Source organism: Pan troglodytes, chromosome 16 (assembly GCF_028858775.2).
Source record: "Pan troglodytes isolate AG18354 chromosome 16, NHGRI_mPanTro3-v2.0_pri, whole genome shotgun sequence".
Lineage (NCBI taxonomy): Eukaryota > Metazoa > Chordata > Mammalia > Primates > Hominidae > Pan > Pan troglodytes.
In genome coordinates, this window is record NC_072414.2 from 42,577,511 (window position 1) to 42,597,816 (window position 20,306).

The 20,306-nt window shown below is 35.8% G+C and overlaps 1 protein-coding gene across 25 annotated transcripts in view; it reads right to left on the bottom strand.

The window, feature by feature from the left end:
• The window catches only part of TRPM7 (transient receptor potential cation channel subfamily M member 7), a 126,012-nt gene that overhangs the window by 17,836 nt on the left and 87,870 nt on the right, over window positions 1-20,306 (bottom strand). For 6 of the 25 annotated variants that reach the window (XR_010151680.1, XM_054666946.2, XM_054666950.2 and 3 more), the window contains 10 exons: window positions 18,034-18,160; window positions 16,210-16,394; window positions 15,401-15,533; window positions 13,695-14,410; window positions 11,369-11,433; window positions 9,971-10,030; window positions 8,178-8,274; window positions 5,073-5,143; window positions 2,800-2,867; window positions 562-587 (listed from right to left, as the gene is read on the bottom strand). Coding sequence is in view for 17 of the 25 variants with exons in the window: in XM_054666946.2 (XP_054522921.1) it covers window positions 562-587; window positions 2,800-2,867; window positions 5,073-5,143; window positions 8,178-8,274; window positions 9,971-10,030; window positions 11,369-11,433; window positions 13,695-14,410; window positions 15,401-15,533; window positions 16,210-16,394; window positions 18,034-18,160 (1,548 nt within the window). In the remaining 8 variants the exon portion in view is untranslated. Of the gene's footprint in view, window positions 1-481; window positions 588-2,799; window positions 2,868-5,072; window positions 5,144-8,177; window positions 8,275-9,970; window positions 10,031-11,368; window positions 11,434-13,694; window positions 14,411-15,400; window positions 15,534-16,209; window positions 16,395-18,033; window positions 18,161-20,306 lie in introns of all 25 variants that reach the window. The other 19 variants (XR_010151681.1, XM_510400.8, XR_010151682.1 and 16 more) reach the window with 15 other exon arrangements.

Sequence of the window (20,306 nt, forward strand, 5' to 3'; positions counted from 1 at the left end):
TAAGAAGTAGAAACAAAGGAATGGAGATATAGGCAAAATTGTTTTTAGGTGCTGATTACATGGCTATACTTACTTTGTAAGAATTCACTGAATTCTGCACTATTCTGTATGCACTATACACTTTGATAAAAGGTTGACAAAGTAATGGTCTAAGCTGAAAGCAGCAGTGGGATGTATAGTGGAGGATGGATTTTAGAGACATGTAGGAAGTAAATGCAATAGGACTTTGTGAGTACAAAGTCAAGGTGGTCAAGAATAACTCAGCTGACTAAAAGTTTCATTTGTTAAAACAGATGGAATATTAGAAAAGGAGCAGGCTGTATAGCAGAGACCAAGTAGCAGGGAGGAAGTGTGACAGTAAAGATATTATCATTCACAGGGTGGTTCGTGTGTTTGTGAAACATCTACAGTAAGGAGAAAGTATATGAGGGAAGAACTCAATACCTTGGCTTTTTCTAGCTTGAAGTCTAAAATATCTTACCTAGAATAATGTGGTGTTTGCTGTAACAGATCATGTAAGATTCTCATTTTTTTCACGTTCAATCTACCACACAGACTCACCATTTAATGTTCCTTCTTCAGATGGCCTAAAGAAACACCAAAAAATATAGTATAAGCTGTGCTATGATTTAAGTTTTGGCTATCATTTAATTTTTTGATTTTATACAATTATTATATAAAAAATATTAAGGAAATTCTGAAATTGATTCCCTTTGAATATGTGCCATTTCCCTTAAGCCAATCCCAATCCATATATAGATATATATATCTATATATATATATCCATATGTATCTACTTATTAATAACTTTTATCTCCAATTTATGCATAAATATTATTAGCAGTTTGGTGCCAAATTGAAGGCTCTATACTAATAAACTATTTCATAACTTCTGTATTTGTGGAGATTCATTCCAGTACTGTAACAATACATTGAGATGACTTTGCAGGATGCTAGAAATATTTCAATAGAATTGATGGACAAAGAATTGAGAGAAAAGTTAAGTAGATGTCATTTTGCCTCTTAGTTTCTAATGTTGAAAAATATTTCTCCCAATGTTAACTGTATTTATTTATAACAACATACACTGGCACCAAATGCAGGTTCTTTTACTTCCAAGGATTCCAGTGTCAACTAGACGCACAGGTAGAGTGGAAAAGAGAACAGAATGAGAATAAAGGAAAATGGGTTAGAGGCTTAGCACTTTCATTACACAGCTATGTAGCCTTGCTCAGGAATGAAAGGACCAGATCCAGAAAGGACCTTGGGAGTAGATAACCTGTCTCCTTCCAGCTCCTACATTCTATCTGACCCTGTTGTTTCCTGTTGATTTTCACCTTAATAGAAACATTTTCTTACAAAAAGTATTTTGAACCTAACATCATTCCTTTGCCTGCTGCTAATCAATCACTCTTTTCTCAGCACTCAAAGGGCTGCCAATCAGCTCCACCTTTACGGGTAATTCTCAGGGTCAGCATTCTGCAAGAAGACAATGTTCTGTTGTTAGACACCGGAATTAACACCAACTTGAAGTGCCTATTTTGTACTTACATCCCATGGCTTTGGTTATAAAAGAAAATATTCCTTGAAGAGGTCTGACTATAGGTGGGCCTTCCAAATGCCATTCCAGGGTCAGGAAACTCAATTTGAGCAGCTGCTTATCCTGTGGCCCAGGTTTATTTTCTTCTCTATATATTCAGATTTATTTATTTTCTTTTTTAAAAAAAATTGTTTGTTTTGAGACTAGGTCTCGCTGTTGCCCAGGCTGGAGTGAAGTGGTGCAATCATGGCTCACTACTCCTGCGCTCAAACAATCCTTCCGCCTCAAGCCTCCTGAGTAGCTAGGACCAAAAGCGCACACCACTATACCCAGCTAATTTAGAGATGGGGTCTCACTATGTTTCTCAGGCTGGTCCCCAACACCTGGGCTCAAGCGATCCACCCACCTTGGCCTCCCAAAGTGCTGGGATCACAGGTGTGAAGCACCATGCCTGGCCCAGATTTATTTCTGATTCACAGAAGGGGAAAAACACTGCAGAATAATAATTTCCCCCAAATTGGCTTCTCTGCTCAAGTAATCCATATGAGAAAATAACTCTACCATGCTTCCAGTATCAGGTGGGTGTCAAAACAAGACTTTTTTTTTTTTTTTTTTTTTGCATATCCTTTGGAATTCTACAATACTAATTCCTAGGATGGAAACACAGAGATTATCTTAGATTTGTCTTTACCCTTATGTCTAGTATGTACTAAAAAGTTTTACTTTCTGGGGACAATAACCTGTCAGATTGCCTATAGTTTCCACTTTTGGTTTTGGATTACCACATCAGCTTCCTAGTGGATCTTCCTGTATGCAGGCTTTCTAATGTATACTGTGTATTACTGCTCTAATCATCAAAGTGCCTACCAAAAGCAGATGCAAGGTTTGACTAGAATGATGGATAGAGAAATCAAGCAAGTACAAAACTAAAGTCTCAAACTAGGTCTCTCAACAAATTTATTCAGGAATAAGTTAGAAACAGGACTAAATAATAAAATCAGAATTGTATCACTATTAGGAAGACCTTAGTAGAGTTGTAATTATAGTACAACTATATGAAAATAATAAATTTTAACTTTTATATTAACTCATAATAAACTTGTTCCCCTAATCTCATCTATGTGAAGAGAGGAGATGCTAGAATAAATAATCATCACTCATAAAGAAATGTTAAAGAGATGATGTAAAGAGCAGGAAAAAAGACAACATTCAATAACTATGATACTTTGCAAGCTAATGGTAAGAAAAAGCTTACTTACATTTCTCTGTTTGACGGTCTATCTTGTAACCAATCCTTCAGTAAAAAAAAACACACACACACAAAAACCTTAAAGACAAAAATCTCTAGATGAAGCATAACGGTTTAACTTTTTTTCTTATATTTTAAGAATGAAAGGCTAAAAAACTAACATACAGTTCTTGTTTCATAAAACAATAAATTTATTTATTGTAACTGTATTTACTGTAAATGTAACTACCATAAGACTATTCAACAAGGTGGAATAAAAAATTCTGTTATTTCCCACAACATAGTCTTTCTATTCTTTATGAATTTTTATATTGTTTGAAGACAATTCTATTCTCTTAAAATATATATTTGTGGCCGGGTACGGTGGCTCACACCTATAATCCCAGCACTTTGGGAGGCCAAGGTGGGTGGATCACCTGAGGTCAGGAGTTCGAGACCAGCCTGGCCAATCTGGTGAAACCTCGTCTCTACTAAAAATACAAAAATTAGCTGGGCGTGGTGGCGGGCGCCTATAATCTCAGCTACTTGGGAGGCTGAGGCAGGAGAATCACTTGAATCTGGGAGGTGGAGGTTGCAGTGAGCCAAGATCGTGCCATTGCACTCCAGCCTAGGTGACAGAGCGAGACTCCATCTCGAAAAAAAAATAATAATAAATATATATATGTATATATACATATACATATAAACATCAAAATACAAACAGAAAAATTAAAATCATGTAAGCTGTGAATGCTCATGACATTTAGGCATATTTCACTGAAGCCTTTGTTGTGTATATGTGCATATGGTTTTCATTCTGCAGTTGTATAATGTTCCTAGGTGTGGGTTTATTTTTACTTCCCCAGTTTGAGACTCATTCTGCCCGAATTTGAATCTTCACATATTTTATCATTTTGTAAAATTCTAAACCATTTCTAATCTCTTCAAATTTTGTCTACTCTCTCAAGGCCAGTTAGATATGTCTTCCATGTCTCTTTACCTTTAATATATTTTCCATCTGACTATGTAGTTTATCCTTTTTTTTTTTACTTTAATCATCTTGTGGACAATTTATTATTATTACTTTAATCCATTTAATTATAGTTCTGTGTTGCATTCTGATCCAGTTTAGTAATTTTCCCTTCAGATGTGCCTAATCTGTTAATTAACTCCCACTGAGTGGGGTTTTTTTGAGATGGAGTTTCACTCTGAAGCCCAGGCTGGAGGGCAGTGGCGCAATCTCGGCTCACTGCAACCTCCACCTCCCTGGTTCAGGAGACTCTCCTGCCTCAGCCTCCCGAGTAGCTGAATTACAGGCATGTGCCACCACACCCAGGTAAGTTTTGATTTTTAGTAGAGACAGGGTTTTGTCAGGTTGGCCAGGCTGCTTGAACTCCTGATCTCAAGTGATCCACCCACTTCGGCCTCCCAAAGTGCTGGGATTACAGGCATGAGCCACTGCACACAGCCCCCACCGAGTTTTTTTTTATTTCTAGTTTTTCAAATTTGCCAGTCTTTTTGAATAGTATCTCCTTCTTTTCTCATGTTTTATATTTAAAACTTTTTTATGTCCATAATCACTTTAAACATACTTATTTTGTCATCTATAACCAATAATTCCACTATCTTAAGTTATCAGAAATCAAATACCGTTTATGTAAGTTGACTCCCATGAGTTCTGAATTGCCATTGTGAGGTCATCTTCGGTTAGGCTTTAATTTGTTGCAAAGTTGTGCAGCTCAGGGTCAGGAAGAGTCCCTCCAGAAAGGAGGATTTGTTACTGTGAATCTCTTTGTTAACTAACCTCTTTCCCCACTGAAATAACTTTTTTCAATAACATGATTTTAACAACATAATCTCTCTATGCCAGAACAGATATATTTTGAATGTAAGTCAATATTTTCTTGAGCAAAATTATGAGCACTGACTTATATATAATACTTGATTATAAAGGAGTAATTTTTCTGCCTTTTCCTGAGCTTTTTGTCTTGTCAGTGTGTGCTTTTAAAGGGAATTTGCAAAATCAATCATTATCGCAGTTAGCTGGAAATGAGTTCATATAATTAGCTTCAGTTCAAACAAAAAGAGATTCCTGCCTTTATTCTGCATAAATTTTTCTTTAAAATTCCTGACTATTCACTGTAAGAAACTTTTCTGTAACTGCTACTATGCTAAAGTCAGTTTTCTTAAGAAAAATTTTTTTGAATTTTTGATATAGTCCCAAATATCACCACTTTGTAGATCTTATCTCAAAAAGTTTAATGTATTTAATGATATATATCTGTTTAGTTGAAATCTACAAACCGGTATTAAAGCTGCTTTGGAATCTACTTCATGAGTGTCTTCGGTAGATGGCCTTCTACTGATTTTTTCTGCTAAAAGAAAATTAAAAAATATAAAAAAGCTACACAACTGAAGTTTTATGAATACCAACTAACCAAACACAAAGTATTCTAGGCACAGTATAACCTTCATAAGATAACTCAACCTTTCCTCAACACGCTGAACACAAGAGTTACATGAAGCCCATAAATTATTCAATTTATTTTGAGTAAACTATTCAATTTATTGTGAAAAGGCAACAATAAATGAGAGTATGAAGTAAAAAAAAATTTCTCCCCCTCCTGTTCCCAATCACCCTGACTGGGGACAGTAAAGGTAATTCATTTCTTGTATATTCTTCCTGGGATATTTGTATGTGTATACACATACCCCCGCCAATATTTAACATAAATGGTAGAGAAACATATATGTCTTGAGGGTTTTGTTTTTTTAAACTTTAAGCTTAGAGTTTTTTTTTTTTTTTTTGAGACAGAGTTTCACTCTTGTTGCCCAGGCTGGAGAGCAGTGGCACAATCTCAGCTCACCACAACCTCTGCCTCCTGAGTTCAAGCGATTCTCCTGCCTCAGCCTCCCTAGTAGCTGGCATTACAGGCATGTGCCACCATGCCCGGCTAATTTTGTTTTCAGTAGAGACTGGGTTTCTCCTTGTTCAGGCTGGTCTCAAACTCCTGACCTCAGGTGATCCACCCGCCTCAACCTCCCAAAGTGCTGGGATTACAGGTGTGAGCCACTGCGCCTAGCCAGCTTAGAGATTTTCTACAGAAGAACAGAGAAGATTTCCCAATTATCTTTTGATGCTCTCTTTATTTCATATTGGATACACATTAATGTATTTAAACAAACTCCTACTGATGGAAATTTGATCTGTTTCCAATCTCTTCCTATGATAAACAGTGCCGCAATGAATAATCCTTTTCCCCAATTTATGATAATACCTTTGTTGTCATATCTTATTTATCCGAAATGAACTTTAGAATTAAGCCTACTTCCAAAAAAAGTCAGGTCATTAAGTTACAAATCAACTTAGAGAAAGCTTACAATTTTACAGTACAACAAAGGATAACCTCAGAATGAAGAAAGGAAAATCTCAGAACAAAATCTGTATTCCAGGTGTAGAGGACAAAAAGACCAGACTGAGATATATTAGAAGACTCTGGGCAAAATGTTTTCAATATGATGAAACTGACAGAATACATTATATTCTGAATATCATGAAGAAATCTGGTTAAATACCAGAGAACCTAGAGTGTTGATTTAACCAAAACTGTAACTATACTTGGTGGAAAAGGGTGAACAGGTGCGTGTGTGTGTGTTCGTTCTGGGAATACAGAGTGAGAAAAGAGAGTTCAATTCTTGTCTTCTTTAGTGGAAGGTCAACAGATACGGCCTAAAACTGAAATATGAGGATGCTGCAATACAGGTAGGTTTGAGTATCACTTACTAGAAATGCTTGGGATCAGAAGTGTTTCAGATTTCTGTTTTTTTTTAAAAAAAATTTGGAATATTTGCATTATACTCACCCAGGTGAGCATCTGAAAATCTGAAATCTGAAACGCTCCAATGAGCATTTCCTTTCAGTCAGTACTCAAAAATTTTGGATTTCGGAGCATTTTAGATTTTGGGATGTTCAATCCATATAAGCATACTAACTTAGAAATAACATCTATGTTATCTTAAATACTGAGAATTCTTTTTCTTCCCTCCTAATCCTTCTACCATTTCTTTCTCTTTTTCTTTTTTGTTTGAGATGGAGTCTCGCTCCCATTCCCATTGCACAGGCTGGAGTGCAGTCGCGCTATCTTGGCTCACTGCAACCTCCATCTCCTGGGTTCAAGCGATTCTTCTTCCTCAGCCTCCCAAGTAGCTGGGATTACAGACGTGCACCACCACATCTAGCTAATTTTTGTATTTTTAGTAGAGATGGAGTTTCGCCATGTTGACCAAGTTGGTCTTGAACTCCTGACCTCAGGTGATCCACCTGCCTCGGCCTCCCAAAGTGCTAGGATTACAGGCTTAAGCCACCTGGCCCACTCTACCATTTATTTTACTTGCTTTATTGCTCTGGCTAGAATGTAAAACAGAAACAGTAACAGTCAAAATCCTTGTCTTGCTCCCCATCTTGGGCTTTCAATAGCTCACTATGAAGTTTGATGCTTTGTGATAATTTTTTGTTGATATCCTTTTTGAGATTAAGAATGAATACTGAATGTTAACCAAATCAGCTGTTAAGATGATCTCATGATTTTTCTCCTTTAATCTGCTACTATCATGCATTATCACAATTATATTTTTGAATGTTAAGACAACTTTTATTCCTGGAATAAACCCAATTTGGTCATAATATGCATTGCTGAATTCAGCATGCCAAAGGAAAATGAAAGAAGTGATGGTGAGATGGACAATGTAGTACTATTTTTCTTAAGGAACCTTTATAATTATTCAACTTTTCAACGATGTGCATATATAATTTTGACTTATAAAAAATTATGATATGGAAACATCACCACAATATAGTAAATGAAAAATTAATGGTACAAGGCAACATGTATTGTCTGTGACCTTTTGTGTAAAAAATGAGAGGTATAAGATTGTACTGTCATACATGATTGTATAAGCATAAAACTCTAAAGGGTAGACAAATAGTGGTTAAATGTGGGAACAGAGTGAGAGGGAAAATTTTCAGAGTGTGTGTATTTTAATTTTGAACCAAAAATGTATGATTTTTAAAAGTTAAACTAGAAAAATATGTTGAATAAGTGATGATACAGATTAAAACATGATACAGATGAACAGATACATTTGTAAAAGCTAAAAGCAGCAGATTTATAAAAAGTTTTTCTATTCCATCTTTACAGAATAAACAATTTGTAAAACATATTCTAATAAAACATTCTAATGAATGCTAGGATTACGACTTATTCAAGGTTACAGTAACTATGGCAGATCAGAATTTTCATCTTCTGACTCCTGCACCATTCACTGCTCACGTGTTTGACAAACATAAAATACATTTAAAGTGTAAATGACTATGTTTTCTGACACTATTCATATAGTCAAAATACTCACCTTGTTTTGAATGAACAGGAATGGAAGTTCTGTGACAGTCAGTAAATCCAGCAAGAGAACTCACTCGTTTCAAAGTGTTTTCAGAAGTATTGTTATTCTGCAAATATTGTGCAGACATATAATTTGAAAATAATTGAACTAAATTTCAACCCATTACTCTAAGTAGTATTAGAGTCCCTTGATCTATTTAGCTCAATATGCTTTATTCTACCTGGACACCAATGGGTGTATTATAGATTATGGTTATTTTCTTCAATGCCAATTTCAAAAACTGCACCAAAACACCTTATTTTCCTACTGTTCATAAATCCATCCAAATGAATTTTTTATAATAATAAAAACTCAGACTGGGCGTGGTGACTCACACCTGTAATCCCAGCACTTTGGGAGGTCGAGGCGGGCGGATCATGATGTCAAGAGATCGAGACCATCTTGGCCAACATGGTGAAACCCCATCTCTACTAAAAATACAAAATCAGCTGGTTGTGGTGGCGCATGCCTGTAGTCCCAGCTACTCAGGAGGCTGAGGCAGGAGAATCACTTGAACCCGGGAGGCGTAGGGTGCAGTGAGCCAAGATCAAGCCACTGCACTCCAGCCTGCTGGCAGAACGAGACTCCGTCTCAAGAAAAAAACAAAAACAAAAGAAAACAAAAAGCCTCACAAAAAAGTTGGAAAAATATACAAAACTGTGGAGAAAAAACGCAATCATTATGAATTCACCTCACCCCCAAAGAAGCTATTATCTTACATGTATCTTGACACACTGATAACATTAATGGTGGGGGAACTATTTCCTTTTGGGGATCTTGGTAACTTTCTTATTGCTTTGTATGAGCTATTTATACAACAAGGTTATCTATATGCTCACTATTTTGTCAGATTTCAATTTGTATTTCAAATTTCTTTTGACTATGTTTTTTAGGTACTTAAATCTCTACATTTTCCCTTAATATTTTTCTATTATTTATGTGTTTGGAAAGCCCTGAAGGCTTTACTGGCTCAATAAATACTGCTTTTTTTTTTTTTTTTTGAGATGGAGTCTTGCTCCATCTCAAAAAAAAAGTTGTTTAAATCAAAACACAGCTACTGCTTTTCTGCTAACTCACAGAAACTTGCAATGTCTTGTTTTTATTAAGGAGTACCTGCCACTTAAAAATTTTCAGCACGTTTTTTCTTTAAGTTCATTATTAAAAAGGTGAAATCTGTGGGAAAACTCTGATGCTTTACCTTTTCCCATTAAGAAATGTCCATTTATCCTAAATTTTATGTCTTACTTCTATCAAGTGCTTCGCAATAGCAAAATGATACCACCAGAGTGTGGCAATATGACAATAATTTGTGTAAAGAAAAAGAAAATGTGATGAACTTAGGTTTAAATAATTCTACATTATAAACAGCTTTACTAAAACTTATGAAAGTCCATAAAACATTTCATTTACCTATAAAATCTACTTCAACCCTATAAGGAATACAGATATTCCATATGTCATATGGCAATAATTATAAAACCAATTTGGTAGACAGCAGTCTGTTCTTTCTTCTTTCTAGCACTTTTTCTCATTCCCGCTTTTCTTCTCTTTTTATTGTGTGTCAGCTAAGGCTACCTAAGTGAACTTGATCCATTTATTTGGCTCTCAGTCTAAATATGCCATAATTAAAATGGTTAGAAAACACTGCAAATTATAGTCTTATAATAGGTCCGCTGAACCTACACCTATTTCCTCCATCTAAAAGCACATGGGTATATTTTAAGCTGACTTTCTGACTTCTGCATATACTAAAGAGACTTTACCTCATATTTAGGCATCTCTGTATACTCCATAATCACATTTCTTACATCATTCTGCTGCTCCTATTTGAGGTAAGAAAATTATGCAACTATTCTCAAACTTAAAGGCAAATACAGAAAGGAAAAAACCCAGGTAATCATTACACCTCAATTTGCATATAATAACCAATTAAATTCCAAGTTATCAATATCTAGTTAATAGATATTAAATTAAGTTAATCGATTTAGTACAATACTTTAATCAAAATATAATAATTAAAATACAAAATGTTACAATATAAAAATGCATTTGAGTCTACTTTTTATATGTAGGGTAGTAAGTAATATGGCCTGACAGCAATTACATAATTCACTTGGATCACATAAAAAGTAATCATTCATAGAGACTCCTACGTCATTATCATTTCCTTGGTTCTAGCTTTAGGAAAGGTCCTGTTTTCACTGTGTATGTCACTTAACATTTCTATAATGTAAGTTCTTTAAGGGCTAGAGAAGCTTAACACCTTTCTAGGTGTTTTTAATTATCTTGGTGTAGCCACATTACCACTCTAAAGGCTCTAAATAGTCACAAGTAATATATGAGAGCAACATTTAAGAAATAAAACCAACTTTGCAGGCAAGAATACACCTTTTTTGCCAGCTGTTCTACATATTTTGAAACTTATTTAACAAACATTTATCAAATTATCTTGCACTTGTACATAATATACAGCTTCTCACTGCTAGACAATAGGTTTCTAAGAGTCAGGGTCATGTTCTAATAAAACTTTTGGATCTGGGAAGAGTGAGCTCATTAAGTATTTAATCAGTGGAAAACATATGGGGAGAAGAAATTTTTAAAAAAGAAATGTAGGCCGGGCACAGCGGCTCACGCCTATAATCCCAGCACCTTGGGAAGCTGAGGCAGGCGGATCGCTTGAGGTCAGGAATTTGAGACCAGCCTGGACAACATGGTAAAACCTCATCTCTACTAAAAATACAGAAATTAGCCAGGCATGGTGACGCGCACCTGTAATCCCAGCTACTCAAGAGGCTGAGGCAGGAGAATCACTTGAACCCGGGAGGTGGAGGTTGCAGTAAGCGGAGATCACACCACTGTACTCCAGCCCGGGTGACAGCGAGACTCCGTCTCAAAAAATAAAAAAAAAAAAGAGAGAAATGTTAAATAGCTGATGTTTTTTATTTAGTGAGTATAATTACGCAAGCTGTTTGTACCTTTTCATGTTCCTCAATTGTTCATTTTTTCAAATTGAGGACAGCTTCAAATATTTGGTATCAGCATGTTAATGATATGTGCTAAAACTGTATTTTTGCTGAAAAAATGTTTAACTAAATTTTGAACTAAACATCAAGATAGTAAAATAAATAGAACTGTGGGTGTTTTAATAAGGATTTACTTACGGATAGTATTTTTATCTTGTTTGATGTTTCTTTAAACCTCTGTAAATCCATGCTATCTCTGTGTCCTTTAATAGAAAAAAAGATGTTGCAATGAGAAATTTTTATTTTTCTTCACCGAAATAATGGCACTGCTTAAAGTTTATAAAAACAATAGGTTTATGCTGTTTTTCAAGTACATTTGATGGCTCTGCAGTCCCCTTTAGCTCTTTTGATAAATAAAATTGAAAATTGCCAAGAAGCTGGTGAAGGTTACAGTTTTTTTTGTTTTTTTTAAATTTGAGAACAAGTCTCACTCTGTTGCCCAGGCTGGAGTGCAGTGGTGTGACCTTGGCTCACTGCAACCTCTGCCTCCCGGGTTCAATCAATTCTCCTGCCTCAGCCTCCTGAGTAGCTGGGACTACAGGCACGCGCCACCATGCCTGACTAATTTTTGTATTTTTAGTAGAGACAGGGTTTCACCATGTTAGCCAGGCTGGTCTTGAACTCCTGAACTCGAGATCCGCCTGTCTTGGCCTCCCAAAGTGCTGGGATTACAGGCCTGAGCCACCGCACCTGGCCAAGATTATAGTTAAGTTTACAGTAACGTTAAAAGCCAAAGTCCTTATAAAACAAACCAACATGTGATATGAATAAATAGCTCGAAATTTAAAAGAAAAAAGGGGACCAAGCATTTTTACTATTAATAAAAAAAAAAGCATTACATATATACGGATAATCACTCAAAAAGGAATGATTTATTCTTATGCCTATAACTTAAACAAAAACAGAACAAAAATATTTTGGCAATAACACTTTAATGAACTTAATGAAAACTGTTTCACACATAGAGATTGTTCAGACAACGTGTTAATAAGCCCATGTATAATCTCCACATTAAGACCAGTCTAGCAAGTTATTCAGGCACTGAACATGCTGATATTTACTGCTAGGCTATATGGAATTCACTCCAGATATACAGATATGTAACTTTTCCTATATAATATACATGTAGAGAAAATATATATGATATATACATACACCCCACTGGTAATACATTAACAAATAGGCTAAAATGCATTTTTAAAAATAAATTGGAAATTAGCCAGGTGTGGTGGCGTGTGCCTGTAATCTCAGCTACTCAGGAGGCTGAGGCAGGGGAATCACTTGAATCTGGGAGGCAGAGGTTGCAGCGAGCCGAGATTGTGCCACTGCACTCCCGCCTGGGCGACAGAGGGAGACTCTGTCTTTAAAAAAAAAAAAAAAAAAAAAGGAATATATTTAATGTAGGAAAAGTTATATATCTATGTATCTAGAGTGAATCCCATATAGCCTAGAAGTAATATCAACATGTTTAGTGCCTAGAAAACTTCCTAGGCTGGCCTTAATGTGGCAATTTTCCATGGGCTTATTAACATACTGTCTGAATAATCTCTATGCATGAAAGTTTTCACTAAGGTCTTTAATGTGTTACTGCCAAAATAAACATTTTTTTCTGTTCTTATTTAAGCTATCATAGGTATAAGAATAAGTCATTCCTTTTTGAAATGTTCTCTGTGAATATATAAATAGGTACACCATAAGTACTAATTTTCCCAGTAGATTCCTAGATTTTCCATTGTTGTTCTGATATAATTATTAATAGTGCACCCTTTCACTTTTAAAGTGTCTTGGTTTGGGTAAAAAAATTATATGGTCATCTATTTATAGGGCACTGTTCTTTTCCAGTTGATTCTAACCTCCCCTATGAGGTTCTCCAAGTACTTAACACTTAAGAATCACTTAAGTTTTCAACAAGAGTTGATGAAACCCAATTGAAGATATTCAAATTCAAAAGACAGAACCTAAAATTCCATCAAAGAGGTTATGTGCCAATATAACTCCTATAGCCTAATTCAGTCTATTTCCCCTACTTCTGATTTTTTTTTTTTTTTTTTTTTTCATTTCATTTCTAGAGACAGGGTCTCATTCTGTCACACAGGCTATGGTGCAGTTGTGTGATCATAGCCCACTGCAGCTTTCAGCTTCTGGGTGCAAGCAGTTCGCCTGCCTCAGCCTCCTGAGTAGCTGGGACTTCAGGCACATGCCACTGCGCCTGGCTACTTCCAAAAATTTTTTGTAGAGATGGGGTCTTGCTATGTTGCTCAGGCTGGTCCTCAACTCCTGGGCTCAAGCAATCCTCCCCACTCAGCCTCCCAAAGTACCAGAATCACAGGTGTCTGATTCTTTTTAAAAATTTTATAATTATACTCTATGAAAAGATAATGACTTGTAACAGTACATGTTTCTATTATTTCTAAGGTGAAAAGTAAATAATATTGATATACAAATACGAATTTGCCAAACTTACCTACAAATGCTCCAAATTCTGTATTATCTCCTTCTGTAGCTTTAGAGCAAACAGTTTCTTGATCTTTGGTTCCAGTTTCCAAGTGGCTTTTGCAACTTGGCTGAGATGGTGTACTAACAAAAAATTTGGTTGGTGGGGATGACAGATGTGGTATGCTAGTAGATGAACTGCCTAATTTTTGATTTTTATTAAATATTTTTAAGAGTTCTACCCCATGTAGTCTCTGTCGCAGTTCTGGAGGGGAAACAGCACTTGGGAATAAGGCACCAGAAGAGGAACCAGCCTCTGGAAAATTAAATTCTTTTCTCTGGCGTACTGCAGGTAAGTCTTGACCAAATATATTACACTGGGGATCTTTGTCATCTTTCATTAAAATATTACAATGAAAAGGATTATTACTTTCAAGATCACCTTGAGGAAGAGAGGAGCTAAGTGTATTTACAACACCATGCTTTTTCCATACAGAAGGTCTTACAGGACCATCATCAATAAGGTTTTGAGCCAAGTGTTTGGAAATGCTCAGTTCTCGTGTGATTTCATTATGAACTTTGCTAGCTTCCGACGCTTTCTGGGCAGTGAGTGTTTTTAATGTATCTACCGTCAGGGCTGAAAGATCTTGCAAATGGCCAATTTGAGAATCTAATGATTGTAATGATCTTTTTATGTAGTTGACACGATCTCCAACTTCTTTAATCTGAATGCACATCTGTTCCACTCTGTAGGAGAGAAATAAGCTTTTTTTACAAATGTGAAAAAATAATGTAGAATTTTATTTTGTAGCCTCAAATAATGATGATAAAAAGAGAAAAATTTCACATGCATTTAAACAAGATATAAAATAAGGTACAGTTATTTAATTATACAAGGCCTACCTTATGTTTAAGAAGGATCCAGTGCTAATCTTATATTAAAATGCAAGATTTCAAAAAACGTTTTTGTTCCACAGGCTACTTATTCCAATTACCCCACATCAAAGTAACACAAAATAATGTATATATAGCTACATATATACAGAACTACCATTACTGTTACTGTAACTGTTACCAAACACCATATGCTTCCAGAATGTAGTGAAGCCAACAGAAAAAAAGAAATGCTGGCCAGGCACAGTGGCTCACGCCTGTAATCCCAGCACTTTGGGAGGCTGAGGCGGGCAGATCACGAGGTCAGGAGTTCGAGACCAGCTTGGCCAACATGTTGAAACCCTGTCTCTACTAAAAATATAAAAATCAGCTGGGTGTGGTGGTGCACGCCGGTAATCCTAGCTACTCAGGAAACTGAGGTAGGAGAATCACTTGAACCTGGGAGGCGGAAGTTGCAGTGAGCGGAGATTGTGCCACTGTACTCCAGCCAGGGCAAAAGAGGAGACTCTGTCTCAAAAAAATAAAAATAAAATAAATAATAATGATGATGATGATAATAAAAAATGCTGTAAAATAGTGAGGACAGTTTTACTTTTCTCTCTCCAAACAGTAAAGAACAGTAAACTCTTCTATCTTCTGTAACTAGGGTAAAAAAATAAGAGACTGACCAACTGACTTATATGAAGTATTAATAGAACTGAACGATCTTTCCAATACATCATGTAAAACTGTAACTATGCTTATTGTTTGACAAAATAAATTTAACAATGACCATGTATAAGAAATATAACTAATAGATCCCATTTTGACATATAACCGATTTTAACTAAAGGGCTTCTGAACCTTTCAAAGGTGACACGAATTCTCTCTTCACTCCCAGAATGAAATTTGTCATCTTTTTCATTGAAATACATCTCAACACACTGCTCTTCAAAATCATGAAGTTTCTTTTGATCTTCTTCTGTTAAGAAAAGTTCTATGGGAGGAAAAGGAGAAGAAAATCAATGAAGAGCTATCAAGGTTTCAACTTTAGCTCATAATTCTTACGAATTATTCAGGGTTTCTAAGACTACATCCATCATCTGCACTTTTTAAACTTTTACTATGCTTCTAAAGCACTAGACAATTATCTTTCTTTTTTGCTTCACCAGTGTGATGTCAGCAGAATACAATCAGGTACTTCCTCCTCCTCTTCTGATTTCCTTTTCCTATACAACATCCCTCCCCTATCTCTCTCATACCTCTCCCTCACGTATCTACTCAGAGAAATTTAAGAACTAATTTGAAAGTCCCTGTAAAATTTTAAGCATAATTTGACACAGTATGATTAGTCTCATGTACACAGAATGTACTAAAATTGTTATTGTTTACAGAGCTGTAAAAATGGTTTGTAGAACAGCAAAGAAGTTCGGTTTACATTACCATTTTAACAGAAACAGAGATGCCATTCTCATAACGAAGTTTAATGCTAAATCCATTTTTATAGATATCATATTGCACTTAAAAATTCCTTTATGTATAGGCATATGTAACAAAAATCTACCATAACATTAATCCACTAAGTCATTTTTGAATAAAATCAATATATAGCCTTTGGTGTAAAAATGAGAAGTGATAAAATGAAAACATTTGCCTTAATATAGTTTACTTACTTGGTCCATCGGAAGTCTTATCTTTCTTTCTTCTCTTACATATGCAGCAAAACAGAGAAACTATATGGCTAAGAATGATAAGTGGAGGAGGCAGAACTGGTTTCTCATGATAAGCCATAATAAAATGATAACGCTGGTACTTCCATACAATATTGGAAATTGCCTTCACTTGTAAATACACATTGCTAGAGAAATAATGAATAAAAATAAAATAAACTTTGTTAATCATCTCTTAAAGTTTTAAATACTGATGATTTCATTGTAATTCTGTACTAAATAATAATTCAAAAAATATCCTTCTGTAAACAAAACTAATAGCAAATGAGAAACTGGAAAAGATACAGGCAGTAAGTATAAGGCAAAGACTAACATTCAGCAGAAAAAAATAATTTAAACAAATTTAAAATATTGTATGTAAATGGGTAAGACATAAGAAAATACTCAGACTTATTAGTAATCAAGTAAGTGCAAATTTTAAAAAACAAAATCCTGGCTGGGCATGGTGGTTCATGTCTATAATCTTAGCACTTTGGAAGGCCAAGAGGCAGGAGGAGTGCTTGAGGCCTGGAGTTCAAGACGAGCCTGGGCACCATAGTGAGACCCTGTCTATTTAAAAACAAAAAAGTTAGCCAGGCGTGATGGTGTATGCCTATAGTCCCAGCTACTCTGGAGGCTGAGACAGGAGGGACTACTTGAGCCCAGATGGAAGAGGCTACAGTCAGCTGTGATAGTGCCACTGCACTCCAGCCTGGGCAACAGGCTGTCTCAAAAAATAAAATAAAATAATTTTATTTACTATCAAATTGGCAACCATTAAAAAAAAACACTCAGTGGGGGCACAGAGTTGAGGAAACAGGCCTATTTAGACTTAAGTGCAAAAGCCCTAAAAGTACATATACTGAACAGCCCTGCTTTTAGAAATTCTAAACAAGCAAGTATTGCTCACAGATTTAACTACAATGTGGTGTTTAGGAGCAAGAATTACAATCTAATTGACCAATATAACATACTAGATTGAAAAATTATGGTCTATATCATGGAGTATCAGGTAGCCATTAAAAATAGACTGGAGAAGAATATTTGTTTATCTGAAATAAAGTTCATGATGCTTTGCTTAGTTATAAAACAGTACATAAAATATAAAAATAGGCTAGGCACTGTGGCTCATGCCTGTAATCCCAGCACTTGGGGAAGCTGAAGTGGATGGATCGCATGAGGCCAGGAGTTTGAGTCCAGCCCGGCCAACATGGTGAAACCTCATCTCTACTAAAAATACAAAAAAAATCAGCCAGGCGTTGTGGTGCACACCTGTAATCCCAGCTACTCAAGAGGCTGAGGCATGAGAATCCCTTGAACCCTGAAAACTATGGTTGCAGTGAGCCAAGATTGTGCCACTCCAACCTGGGTGACAGAGGGAGACTGTGTCTCAAAAATAAATAAATTAAATAAAAATACTATTTCTGAAAAGAAAAATGGTTTACATATATTTGCAAAAAAAATGATAGAAAGGTGTACACCCAAATATTAACAGTGGAATTACTGATGAATTTTCTATATTGAATGCGTATTTGTTGGCAACCGAGGAAAAATCCCAGATAACGATTAAATTTATAAAGAAAACTGCAGGTTGAAAGATAATCAAACTTAAAATTTAGAACTCATTTGATTAGAAAAAGCATCTCCTATTTGTAATTTTTCAAATATAATTTTAGTAGTTTAAGCCTCAATAAAATTTTTAGATTTTAAGTTCTATAAATTTCCTTCAAAATATGTAGAATTGCATATTAAATCATCTTATAACAAACAATTGAACAAAATTCTTACTTGAAAAATGCAATAAGAAGATTAACCATAATGATATACTGTACAAAGAGGTAGACTGCTTGAAGAAATGGAGTCAACCACGTCCCAGGACCACAGATTTGAGGGATAACAGAATCATTTGCACACACTTTAGAGAGAAAAAAAGAAAAAAACAAAAACAACTTAAATATAGTAATTCATCAGTAACTGCTATTCATGAGTGTTTCTGGTTATTTATTTACTTAAAGTAAGTTTCGATTATGTCCAAATCTGTTTCACAGATTCCAGCAAAAGCATCTGGGCAGGGAGACATAGGAACCCCAGCTTAAGAGTGTTCAAACACAAAAAGATGTTGTGAGAAATGTGGGTGCTATCTGTTTTACAACTCTATTCCAGAAAAGAAAGTATATTTAGGTGTTATATTTACCCTTCGAGGCAAGGTTTAACCTGAGGAGCATTAAAGAGGGTAAAATTCCTGGATCAACCATATGATAATATTTCTGTAAGAAAAATGTCCGAACTTTTTTTTTTCCCCTGAGACGGAGTCTTGCTCTGTCACCCAGGCTGGAGTGCAGTGGCGCAATCTCGGCTCACTGCAACCTCCGGCTCCCGGGTTCAAGCAATTCTCCTGCCTCAGCCGCCCGAATAGCTGGGACAACAGGCATGCGCCACCATGCCCAGCTAATTTTGCATTTTTAGTAGAGACCGGATTTCATCATGTTGGCCAGGCTGGTCTCGAACTCCTGACCTCGTGATCTGTCAGCCTCAGCCTCCCAAAGTGCTGGGATTATACGCATGACTCAACTTTAAGAGTATGGTTGACTCATAGCAAAACATATACATTTAATAAAGAATATTGAGTTTATCTTATTATGTCACAAAAATGGGGCTGAAGAAATAGCTAAAAGTGCTTCTCAATTATACCGTGATTAGATTTGAATTCCTTGTTTTTCATTACCCCTAACTGAAAAATTTCTGAAGCCAGAACATAGCTAATTACAAACAAGGAAAGGAAGAGCTTTAATACCCCCAACAGCATTACAAGGAATAAAGTAAATTAGGCAGGGCAAGGATTAGAATTAAATAATGATGAATTAGTGATAAGTTCTAGCTAAATATTTATAGTACACTTAGCATTTAGTATTTGGTAATTTTTAAAAAGTATATGCATCAATGACATTCATACGGTTCTATCATTCCTTTAAATGGTTTTACGGGCAAATTAATGGTAAGGTCTTTTCACTCTTAAATAATTTTATGAATCTATTTCCATTCTATTCAGATTAGTTTGCGGAAGCAAATACCCAAGCAAGAGAATGCAGGAAACTAAAAAACTATACTCAATGCTTTATAACAACTACACAATTAGAGTCATATCATTAGAAAAATAGCAGACAGCCAGGCGTGATGGCTCACGTTTGTAATCCCAGAACTTTGGGAGGCCAAAGCAGGCCAATCACTTGAGGTCAGGAGTTCAAGACCAGCCTGGCCAACATGGTGAAACTTTGTCTCTACTTAAAAAAACAAAAACAAAAACAAAAAACTAGCCAGGCATGATGGCATGCAGCTGTAATCCCAGCTACTCCAGAGGCTGAGGCATGGGAATCACTTGAACCTGGAAGACAGAGGTTGCAGTGAGCCAAGACCGCACCACTGCACTCCAGCCTGGGTGACACGGTGAGACTCGGTCTCAGAAAGAAAAAAAAAAAGTAGCAGACAATGAAACCCTGGAAATAACACCAAACAGAAGCCATTAAACACAAAATTTGACCAGGCTGGTAAAACAACATTAGTTTAACTACCGCCCAAGAACAAATAATGACCACAAATTTTCTATGTGGCCTCCCTTGGACCTAACCACAATCCTCTCACTACATGGCCAACCCTTGACCTAATCACCCATAAATACGTAGGAAGGGAGTAACACAGATATTGGGGGAGGTAAGAATGAAGGAAGAAGAAAGAATAAGAGTGAGAGAGAATCAACAAAATAAAGATTCTATATCTCAAATGTGGAAGTCAGCAGAATATCACTGAAAGCTGACAGCATCACTTATGTTCACAGGTTATCTAGTCTCACTGACTAAGACAATGTAAGAGTCAAAATGTGAATAGTAACAAAATTGAACAACAAACTTAATATTCTAAGAACAGGGTTGAATCAGTGGGAGTTACGTCATTGATTATCCAGAGAATGTACTCACAAGCTGCAACAAAAACCTTGAGTATCTGTCATCTGTAAAACTCAACATGCTGTAAGCTTTCAGTATTCACACAGGATCATTATTTTTGTA